This window comes from Nothobranchius furzeri, chromosome 18 (genome assembly GCF_043380555.1).
Source record: "Nothobranchius furzeri strain GRZ-AD chromosome 18, NfurGRZ-RIMD1, whole genome shotgun sequence".
In the NCBI taxonomy this organism is placed as follows: domain Eukaryota; kingdom Metazoa; phylum Chordata; class Actinopteri; order Cyprinodontiformes; family Nothobranchiidae; genus Nothobranchius; species Nothobranchius furzeri.
In genome coordinates, this window is record NC_091758.1 from 46,741,999 (window position 1) to 46,753,392 (window position 11,394).

General features: G+C 41.1%; 1 protein-coding gene across 4 annotated transcripts in view; it reads left to right on the forward strand.

The window, feature by feature from the left end:
- lrit3b (leucine-rich repeat, immunoglobulin-like and transmembrane domains 3b) overlaps window positions 1-6,772 on the forward strand; it is a 32,625-nt gene extending 25,853 nt beyond the window's left edge. The window contains exons 4-6 of one of the 4 annotated variants that reach the window (XM_070547164.1): window positions 235-528; window positions 592-651; window positions 5,584-6,772. In XM_070547164.1, coding sequence (XP_070403265.1) covers window positions 235-528; window positions 592-651; window positions 5,584-5,792 — 563 coding nt within the window. In that variant the 3' untranslated portion in view covers window positions 5,793-6,772. The remainder of the gene's footprint in view (window positions 1-234; window positions 529-591; window positions 652-5,583) is intronic. The other 3 variants (XM_070547167.1, XM_070547165.1, XM_070547168.1) reach the window with 3 other exon arrangements.
- Window positions 6,773-11,394: the final 4,622 nt, after the last annotated feature.

Below are 11,394 nucleotides of genomic sequence, written 5' to 3' on the forward strand. Positions count from 1 at the left end.
TAATGATTTACAAGGCATTCATTCGTACTAGACACCACTGCAAATGTATTGATTAAACAAATCTACTACTACTTTAACTTGTTCACAGTTTGTTTACGGGAACTGTGCATTGTTTCTGTATGTACACATCACATGGAGGTGGGAATGGCCAAAATGTGAATACTATATTAAAATTGTTGGTTTGTGAGCTTGATCAACCCCTGACTGAATACATTTCCTTTGTGTCCTTCACAGGTCTTCATGACAATCCCTGGTTGTGTGACTGCCAGATCTCTATGGTGGCATCACTGTCCATGTCCCTGGGGAGTCCAGTTGTTCTGATGGATCAGCTGATAATGTGCAGTAGATCTATGGGTCAGTCAGGGATGCTGCTGATGCAGGCTGAATTTCCTCGATGTATGAGGCCTTCGGTTCAGCCTACAGCCACCAGGGTCATCTCTCCTCTGGGCAGCAATGTGATCCTCCGCTGTGATGCTAGTGGGTACCCAACACCAACCCTTACCTGGATTAAAACTTCAGCTTATGATAGTAAGTCACTGTCAGGTACTCATCCTAAAGTAAATCATGCAGTTAAGTAATCTTTCTGTACAGATTGTTGTCAACAAGAAATCCTGCAGAACTCTGAACGACTACCTCAGGTTTTGGAGAGTTGTAAGTTGTTTTTTTATTCTATTATGAAACTTTTTAAGAAACATGTGATTAACATTTTCTGTTTGATTTTTTTGATGCACTTACATTCAAAATAAAATAAATTAAAATGTGCTGTAGGGTTCAGGTCAGTCATGTTCTATTGCTTAAAATGCAGCAGGGATTAAGAAATTTGTTTCTGATATTAACCCTCTCAGGCTCAAAATAAGTTTTGATGAAAGGACAAACAACTAAGTCCTTCAGGGGTACTACTGAGTTAAACATGCTCATGAATTACGTATGTGGAGTAACCAGGTAGGTAGGTTATAACTTTGCAAATCTGCAACGCCTGCCTCCAGAGGGTTAAGGTTGCAGATTTTACAAAAAATGTCAGAAAAAATATAAACATAAGAATTTATGTGTGAATGTCTGTACAAAAAAACAGTTATACATGTACATATAAATGTCTAAAACTTAAACAAAATTTAAACAAACAGGAGTTTTCCTCAACACACCAACCGGCTATACAAAAACAAAAACATCCCTCCAGAGATTTGGCAGAGGCTATTGAAGTTTTGTAGTTCCGTAAATGGGTCAGATACATCTCTTTGTATCCACTCAGGCCAGTTCTTTGTAGACAAATTCAAGTTTGTGACCTTTGGATTTTAGTGAACGCATTTCAGCAGTGTACCAGGGTGGACTTGTTGAGAAGGAATTCAACCAGGTTTTAAGAGGAGCAACAGAGTTAAAGATGTCATTCAGAGCACTGTTGTAATAGAAAACAAGTTCATCAGGACTGGAGAGGTAATCTGGGATTTTTATGTCATCAGAATTGGTGCAGAAAGTATCCATGTCAATCAAGGGCGTCAGTTTGTTGTCAGAATTGCTGGGGACAATAACCATACACTTGAGTGGGGTTTAAAAATTGCTGGGGACAATAAAGTAGGCTAGCACAGGGGTCGGCGGCTCTGGAACCGCATGCGGCTCTTCCATCCATCTGATGCGGCTCTCTGTGCTTGTGAAATAATGAATGGATATTTAAATAAAAAGCTTTATATTTTACTGCATTAATTTTACATCTGTATGCCAATTCTAAATGTAAAGATTGTCTGCGTAAACCTGAACAGGTCCAACCCGGTCTTACTGTGAGACCGGGTTGACGCGTCACGCTTGTGCGTAATCATATCGGCGCTTCTGAGCTGCTTTCTGACCTTCCCCACCTACAAAGTTTAATTAGAACAATCAAACGTGACAGAGCCTGGATTTGTATTCTGAACAGTCTAAACATGTTTTAAAAAGAAACGTATGACAAAAGTGGTACCTGCTCAGTAAAACCATCAACAGGGTGAAAAATACCAAAAATTGAAGGCAGAGACGGGCTACAACTTCTGGATCCATTTTATATAAATCGTTTTATTGATTATCGTCTAATGAAAGATAATTAAGATGTACATGAGCGATCAGGCGCGTTGCAAGCTTTTCAAAAGTGTGGGGGATGTTGTCTGTGCCTAAAATAATTTCATGTTATTCATCTTGTTAGTTTAATTTCCGTAATAGCGGAGCAGGTGCGAATTTTAGACGCGTCACGCATGTCTCCGTTTTAAACATGTTTAAACTGTTCAGAATACAAATCCAGGCTCTGTCTCGTTAGATTGGTGTAACTAAAGTTTGTACTGAATGAAACTTTATATTAAACCATGTTGAAGAGAAAAGGATCCGATTAAATCATTTCCCCTCATTTACAGTCAGTACAGTGCAGTGCGCACGGCTCTGGGGTTAATCAAGTTTAATTGTAACATTAATGTGTTACTGGACACGCTGGTCTGGTTGGTTAGACCAGTGTTTGAAGTGGAAAACACACACACACACACACACACACACACACACACACACACACACACACACACACACACACACACACACACACACACCAATTAAAATAATGCTGATAGCGTGGACTAGAAGACAGGTGATGGTTTACGTATTTAAATGATGATCAGGCTGCTGTAAAATGTAATCTCCATCCACATCCAGACACGATCATCCTCTATTCTTTCTCTAGTTGCTCTGCTCTTGTCTGGCCTGATCAGCTGATGGTGCGCGCGGCGCGCCTAACTAGCGGCTGATGCACATTTTACGCATTTGGAGAGATGGGCTGGATGCTTTGCGTTTACTGGAAGATGGTCCACTTAATGCACGGTTGTAGACTAAATATTAATGACAAATGAATGAAAATTAAATTGTGAGTTTTTACTTCATATTTTAGAAATAAAAATGACAGGGGAAAACATTTATGACGTCTTTTTAAACTAAATTTTCTAGCGCGACCTGCCTGCTTCACTTAAGTCACTGCTTATTAAGGTCCGTCCAAAATTACCGTGGCCCACCCAAAAATGAAAACCTGGCGCCGCGCCAGTTATAAACCTCTGCAAATTGTTGTTCTTCACTTTATCAAACTCAGACTTTGTACAGCTAATGTCAAGATGTAAAATTATGAATTCAGTCGAGCTCTTCCGTCCCTCCCTCTCCTGCTCTCCTGGAAACCTGACATCGGCTGGGAGGTGAAGAAGGAGATGAGGCAAACAGAGTGAGTGCGACGTAAAGAAACCAGACTGGTGTGGAGGTGAGCAAAAATCCCCCACGGGTGCGATTCCCTCGGCTGCTGTCACCTGGTTGTGAGCAGCGCTCTGCTGTCTGAGGGTAGGCCCCGCCCACAACGCTGCGGCTACTGCGGTGTTTTCTTTACCGTGGGAAATGGGTAATAATGGCTCTTTGATGGGAACAGGTTGCCGACCCCTGGTATAAGATCTGAGCTGGTAAAACAAAAATCCTCATCAGCAGGCTTTTTTGAAAGTGGGGGGGACACAGCTGCCAATCACGAATTTTGCCGGGGACATGTCCCTGGCGTCCCTGGTTAAAATGACGCCTATGATGTCAATAGATTTAAGGTTCAGAAAAGAAATGAGACGTGGTGTATGAAATGCAGATAGGCAGAGGGGGACATTAAATGACAAGAGAAAATGGTCTGTTAGAGGGGGTTCATCAGCTGTATATTGAAGTCCCCCAAGAGAATAACATTCTGTGATAAAGTAGAGATCTGGGTGAATAATGAGGATAACTCATTTATAAAGTCACTGTTTAGCTTGGGGGGGGGGGGGGGGGGGGGGGGTCAGGCAGAATTCGCCACTTCTCGCGATGAATTGTTGCTAGACCTCCGCCTCGGCTGTTGCCATGGGGCAGCAATAGCTCAGGTGGTAGAGCGGGTTGCCTCATGATCGGAGGGTCATGGGTTCGATTCCAGCTCCCGCCAGGGCTATCCTGCTGTTGTGTTCTTGGGCAAGACACTTCACCCAACTTGCCTGTGTTAGTGGTGGTCAGAGGGGCCGACGGCGCCAAATGGCAGCCTCGCCTCTGTCAGACCTCCCCAGGGAGGCTGTGGCTACAAGTAGCTTACCATCACTAGCAGTGTGTGAATGTGAGCGTGTGTGAAAGCGTCTTTGGGTGTCTAGAAAAGTGCTATATAAGTTCAATGCATTATTATTATTATAAACATAGCCGGGAGGAGCAGCATCATGTAGTTTAGATGAATCGTTTGGCTGCTGCCATGTTTCATTCAGAATTAAAAAGTCAAACTTAGAGTCAGTGATACAATCTTTGATGAGATCCCCCTTGTGTGTAAGTGAGCAGATGTTGAGAAGTCCAAAGTTGACGGTGGAGTTATCAGGTTTGACAGCTGCACTAGCCGACCTAGCCGGGCAGGCTAACACTCTAGGATCGATGGTCCAGTGAGATTTACAGTAGTTATTGCGGGTAGAGGACCAGAAGTATTTTATGGTTTTGGATGTGTCGAAGAAAAAGGTTCTGCGGGATCCTCGGTGAACATAGCATCAGCGTGGAGGAAGAGGTATCCAGATAAATGTAAATAGAGACCAGAGGGTTGAACGCTGGCAGATTCCAACAAAGCCAGAGGAGTTCAGTGGCTGTGTAACGGAGTAAACCAGAAGCAGGATAGAATGCTTCTACGGGAGATGTTTCAGACATCTCCTTTAGTCAGTCAGGTAATGCCTTGTGGTGCCATTAAATGAGCTGGTGATTGGAAGAGGATGGTTTGGCTTTTACTCCTTGAGCTGCTGGCCTCTGTATTTAGGTGTTGAAAGAAGCTGTCATAGTCAAGCAGGGCAGTGTTCTCCATCCCTGGTCGACCCACTGTCCTACATGTTTTCTGTCTCTGGTTAAGCGCACTTGATTTACATATCTGCATTGCCTCCTCAGGAGGACATCAATTGCTGCAGATGCCAGTTAATCACTCATTTACTTAGGTGTGTGGCAGCAGGGGAACACTGATGTTTGAAAGGGAAACATGGAAAACATGTAGGACAGTGGGCCCTGAGGACCAGGGTTGAGGAACAATAAAGGAGGGGATAATGTACACTTTAGAATATTTGAAGCTGAGGAAACATTACACCTTGGTCTTATCTAAGCAGAGTAGTGTTGGTACTACTGGGGATCATGGGGTTCCTGGTGGCTCGCTTGAAATTCACAAGGATTTTTTTCTCTTTATACATCAGGACCCAAATTGTATACTGGAAACTATGCTTCAAGTTGTTACACATCTGTCCTAAACACTGACTTGTCATAGTCTGTGAATATTGGAATCATTACAGTTCAGTCCCATGCCTTTTTTAACATATGCAATGTCATATTCTGCTGCAGAAAAAAAGACCATGACATAACATTACAATGCATTATGGGATGTAGCCCTACACAAACTAGCGAGCATTTTGTATTGGTGTCTATGGGTCTGAGTCGCTCATCTTGATTCAACATTATTTTTTGCAGTTTATTTTAAGTCGTAGCTTATCACTGCAGAACCATTTACCAAAAATTGGCTATTTAGAGTAAATTAAAAACGTGATTTTGGGTGCCCATGACTAAAACTGTCCACCTTTGTTTCAGTTCTGCAAGAATCTCCTCGAGTTGGAGTTCGTTGGTCAATAATCAGTTTGAATGGCTTATCGTTCAAGGATGCGGGAGAATATCGCTGCCAGGCACGAAACATGGCTGGAATATCTGAGGCCACAATCAAACTAAAAGTTATAGGGGTATCAAAACTATCTCGGCCTCCAAAGAAAAAATCCCAAATAACACGCATTAAGTCATCATGAAAATACAAAAAGGCATGTCATGACCCCTGTGAGATGCAGCTGGTGGTCCTGTGTTTTATGTGGTCTTTTCTGCTGATTTGTTCTCTCGGTCATACACCTACTGCTGTTTACATGGGAGCTGCATCAGCACCACAATGTGACCCTCATACTTGGAAAGAAGACGGCAGCCTCCACAGTGTATACTGGTTACCATGGGTGCAGCAATGAGATCCTACTCAAGCTCCTTCACTGAAGATCCCTTTGTGCTATCCCAGCTGTGCCCGATTGGACTGAATACTTCAAAGACATCAAAGAAGTTTATAGAAAGTAGACTGAAACATGAATCGAGGTGCTACTTGTAACTGATTAGACTCCTCAAGGGCGTTAAGCTGTTCAAATACTTTGTTTTTGTATAGGCGCAGCTTTCTGTGAGAATTGTCTCTATGTTACTCTGTTTTGCAGATTGTGGAGTTGAATTTCATGATTTTGTTTCCCACTGCTTGCCGTTTCTGTTTGTAGTAGAGTTTTCTGATTCATCCCTGGTTTGCCATCCATATAACTCTCTTTGTTGGAAGTTTGTGGTTTATGAGTGGGTTGTCACCATAAGATTCCTCCCTTGGAAGAAACATTGATTTAATCTTTTTTTAAAACATTGAATCATTCAATGTACTTTGTCCAGAGGTAGTTATTGTTTGAGAAAGGGTTAGGTGTGGATTGATTATCTTGATCACACACACCATCAGCAGCTCCTTTGTCCTCTTTGACTACCACACTGTTTCAAGGGTTGTGATCCACATTGGTCATTTACGGATATTTTCATGTTTTGTTGTTGTTATAGTATATAGAGGCTCTCATTTAAGCCTCTGGGATGCACAGTGTCCAACTTAGCAACCCACAGCTTCTCAGTTCTCCTCCGTTACTGTGTGGTCCAGTCAGGGTTTGACTCAAGCACCCTGGCATGAACAGACTTCCACCCATGTGTAATAAAGTGTTGAACCAAATGTGTGCTGGTCTTCTCCTTTCTCAGGATGTTGTATCTGTGCTGAGTGAATCTGACCAGGAGTGTATTTTTAGTTTCCCCAACATACACTCTGCAACAGGTTGTACATGATATCCGATAGACGCAGTTTGAGGTGCGAGTATTCCCTTTACATAATGACAGGTAGATGGTGTCAGAAGAAACATTGTGGCTGTTTGTGTTTTACAAAATCCCCGAGGCCTCTGAATTTGGCTACAGTAGTAAATTTGAGCTTAGCTTGAATCAAGTAGTCTCAGAGATTTTTGTTTCTCCTGTAGGCCGCAGACACTTCATAATCTGTGAGCATTTGTGTACTGTGAACAAGAGTCTGAAAATTATTTTTGACAAATCTGACAAATCTATAATCCAACATTTGCGGTGAATATGGGATAACTAATTGTATTTGGGGTTACTCATTAATAGGTTTCTTTTCCAGGAAGGGTTAGGTTCAGTAGATATAACTCAATGAAATCCCACTGAGTCAATCCAATGACTGAAACAGTTTAATTAGGGAGTCACTGGCAGTGCACGGGCTGCCGCATGTCACTCAAGAACTCCTTTCCATTTGTTGGTTTTATTTCAATTGAGAGTAAAAGAGGAGGAGAGCAGATCCAATTTGCTGGGTTCCTTATATAGGAAAAATTATTTCTGATTGGCCTAATGAACTGTCCTGAATTGGAATGTTTATTATGTGAAGTGCCTTGAGACGACTCTTGTCGTAATTTGGCGCTATATAAATAAACTTGAATTGAAAAAAAAATTTAATCCAAGGAGAACGAGAGAGAGCAAAAAGGGAGTGTAGAGACCAGGTAGCAGAGGTGGCACCGTGTTATTATGTTTAACCACAACTGAGCCGGATTAGGCTTAACCTGGCTCCCCCAACACCTCCTCCCGAGTATATGAGAGGGAATGGGAGAGTGAAAGGGAGATCGTAATGTTTTGTAGTCCTGGCTATGTTTCAAGTTAGAGACCGTTTTGTTTTATCTGCAATTTAACGGATCGTCTTTCTTATGTGTTTACCGGGTCCAGCATAGTATAGGGTTAAGGTTAGAGGTGGTGATAGTGTCTCTAGTAGAGCCCTGCACTGAAGCCCTAGGCCCTCGGGTCGGCCCGAAGCCCGGCCCGACGGCCCTCGGGCCGGGCTTCGGGCCAATGACTGTGTAATTACCTCGGACACGGGCCGGGCGCCTTTATTTTTAATCGAATTCATAAAAAAAAATTGAAACACTTAAACCAGGGGTCGGCAACCTGTTCCCATCAAAGAGCCATTATTACCCATTTCCCACAGTAAAGAAAACACTGGGAGCCACAGCAGCCGCGGCGTTGTGGGCGGGGCCTACCCTCAGACAGCAGAGAGCTGCTTACAACAGGTGACAGCAGCCAGTACCGGTCGCTCTTGTACGTCAAAGTTATCTTTCATAAAAATATAATCAATAAAACGATTTATATAAAGTGGATCCAGAAGTTGTAGCCCGTCTCTGCCTACAATATTTTGATATTTTTCACCCTGTTGGTGGTTTTACTGAGCAGGTGCCACTTTTGTCATATGTTTCTTTTTAAAACATGTTTATACTGTTTAGAAAACAAATCCAGGCTCTGTCACGTTTGATTGTTGTAATTAAACTTTGTAGGTGGGGAAGGTCAGAAAAGGATCTGATCAATTTGTTTTTCCCTCATTTACAGTGACGGAGATAATGGCGCGGTGCGCCTGGCTCTGGTGTTAATCAAGTTTAATTTGATCTATTTTCACAAGAAAACAGAACAGTTAAAAGCAGGGCTTGTGTTGACCGGATAGTTCCCGTATTTGGCCGTTTATTTTGACAGAGAAAGAAATACCCCGACGAATGCAGATGAACTGACATTTTATTCTACGCACATCGCAGATGTAGCTAAATCGCTCAAGAAAAGATTCCCATCTGAACATCTGAGCTGGACACTGCTCAGTGGAGCTCGCTGTCAGCGCATATGTGCACTAAACACTCCTGAAAAGTTATAAGCCAACAAAGGTGTAACTGGACTACTTCTTTAAAGTGACACCATGTTTTGACCCCCTTAGGAATGTGCTATCATCATGAAACGTTCAGATCACTTACAACTCAATAGATTCTACCTTCCTGTAACGTTTCAGCCTGATTGGACCTTGTTTTCACACAAATGGACCGAGAATGATGTGAAATTGTGCTTTGTGCAACATTATTCTGGGTGCCATTTAAAGACCATAAGTGCTAATGAATCCTTTCCTTTTGCTGGTGATAGGGGCTATGAAGCAGAGTATTTAAAAAAAACCTGGACTCTCTAGGCCATTAAGAGAAAAGATTATAAGCCTCCAAAGGTGTAACTTGACACGTGTCTTTGACACCAGGCCTGGTGACTTTTGGGACATGATTTGACCCCCCTAAGGAATGTGCTATCATCATGAAACGTTCAGATCACTTACAACTCAATAGATTCTACCTTCCTGTAACGTTTCAGCCTGACTGGACCTTGTTTTCACACAAATGGACCCAGAATGATGTGAAATTGTGCTTCGTGCAACATAATTCTGGGTGCCATTTAAAAGCATTTTGAAATCACTGAAAGTTTGGTCGTATATGGGCAATTTAAAAAGGCCTTTATTTTGGAAAGCAACATCAGAATGACTTGAAATTGATAGGGTATCACTGTGGGGTTGTATACTGTTGATCTAAAGTGGAATTACCCTGTGGAAAGTGCAAATATCCATTTTAGAGCATGTTGAAATCACTGAAAGTTTGGTCGTATATGGGCAATTTAAAAAGGCCTTTAAATTGGAAAGCACCATCAGAATGACTTGATATTGATATGGTATCACTGTGGGGTTGTATACTGTTGATCTAAAGTGAAATGACCCATTGTAAACAGCAATGTTCCATTTTAGAGCATTTTGAAATCACTGAAAGTTTGGTCATACATGGGCAATTCAAAAAATTTAAAAACTAAATAAAAAAATTCGAAATGCTCAAAAATTGGAAATTGCTGTTTCCACTGGGTCATTCCACTTTAGATTAACAGTATACAACCCTGCAGTGATACCACATCAATTTCAAGTCATTCTGATGGTGCTTTCAAAAATAAAGGCCTTTTAAATTGCCAATATACTACATTTGAAATCGTTAAAGGTAGGTCAATTGTGGACCATTTAAAAAGGCCTTTATTTTGCAAAGCACCATCAGAATGACTATATATTGATATGGTATCACTGTGGGGTTGAATACTGTTGATCTAAAGTGGAATGACCCAGTGGAAACAGCAATGTTCCATTTTAGAGCTTTTTGAAATCACTGAAAGTTTGGTCGTAAATGGGCAATTTAAAAAGGCCTTCATTTTGGAAAGCACCATCAGAATGATTTCATATTGACATGTTATCACAGTGGGGTTGTACACTGTTGATCTAAAGTGGAATGACCCAGTGGAAACAGCAAGTTTCCATTTTAGAGCATTTTCAAATCACTGAAAGTTCGGTCGTATATGGGCAATTTAAAAATACCTTTATTTTGAAAACCACCATCATAATGACTATATATTGACATGGTATCACTGTGAGGTTGTATACTTTTGATCTAAAGTGGAATGACCAAGTGGAAACAGCAATTTTCCATTTTAGAGCTTCTTGAAATCACTGAAAGTTTGGTTGTGAATGGGCAATTTAAAAAGGCCTTCATTTTGGAAAGCACCATCAGAATGATTTCATATTGACATGTTATCACAGTCGGGTTTTATACTGTTGATCTAAAGTGGAATGACCCAGTGGAAACAGCAAGTTTCCATTTTAGAGCATTTTGAAATCACTGAAATTTCGGTCGTATATGGGCAATTTAAAAAGGCCTTTATTTCGGAAAGCACCATAAGAATGACTTGATATGGATATGGTATCACTGAGGGGTGTTATACTGTTGATCTAAAGTGAAATGACCCATTGGAAACAGCAATGTTCCATTTTAGAGCATTTTGAAATCACTGAAAGTTTGGTTGTATATGGGCAAATTAAAAAGGCCTTTATTTTTGAAAGCACCATCAGAATGATTTCATATTGACATGGTATCACTGAGGGGTTGTATACTGTTGATCTAAAGTGGAATGACCCAGTGGAAACAGCAATTTTCCGTTTTTGAGCATTTTGAAATCACTGAAAGTTTGGCTGAATATGGGCAATTTAAAAAGGCCTTTATTTTGGAAAGCACCATCAGAATGACTTGATATTGATATAGTATCACTGTGGGGTTGGATACTGTTGATCTAAAGTGGAATGACCCAGTGGAAACAGCAATTTTCCGTTTTTGAGCATTTTGAAATCACTGAAAGTTTGGCTGAATATGGGCAATTTAAAAAGGCCTTTATTTTGGAAAGCACCATCAGAATGACTTGATATTGATATAGTATCAATTTGGGGTTGGATACTGTTGATCTAAAGTGGAATGACCCAGTGGAAACAGCAAGTTTTCATTTTAGAGCATTTTGAAATCACTGAAAGTTTGGTTGTATATGGGCAATTCAAAAGAATCTAAAAATTAAATTAAAAATTTCAAAATGCTCTAAAATGGAAAATTGCTGTTTCCACTGGGTCCTTCCACTTTAGATCAACCATAT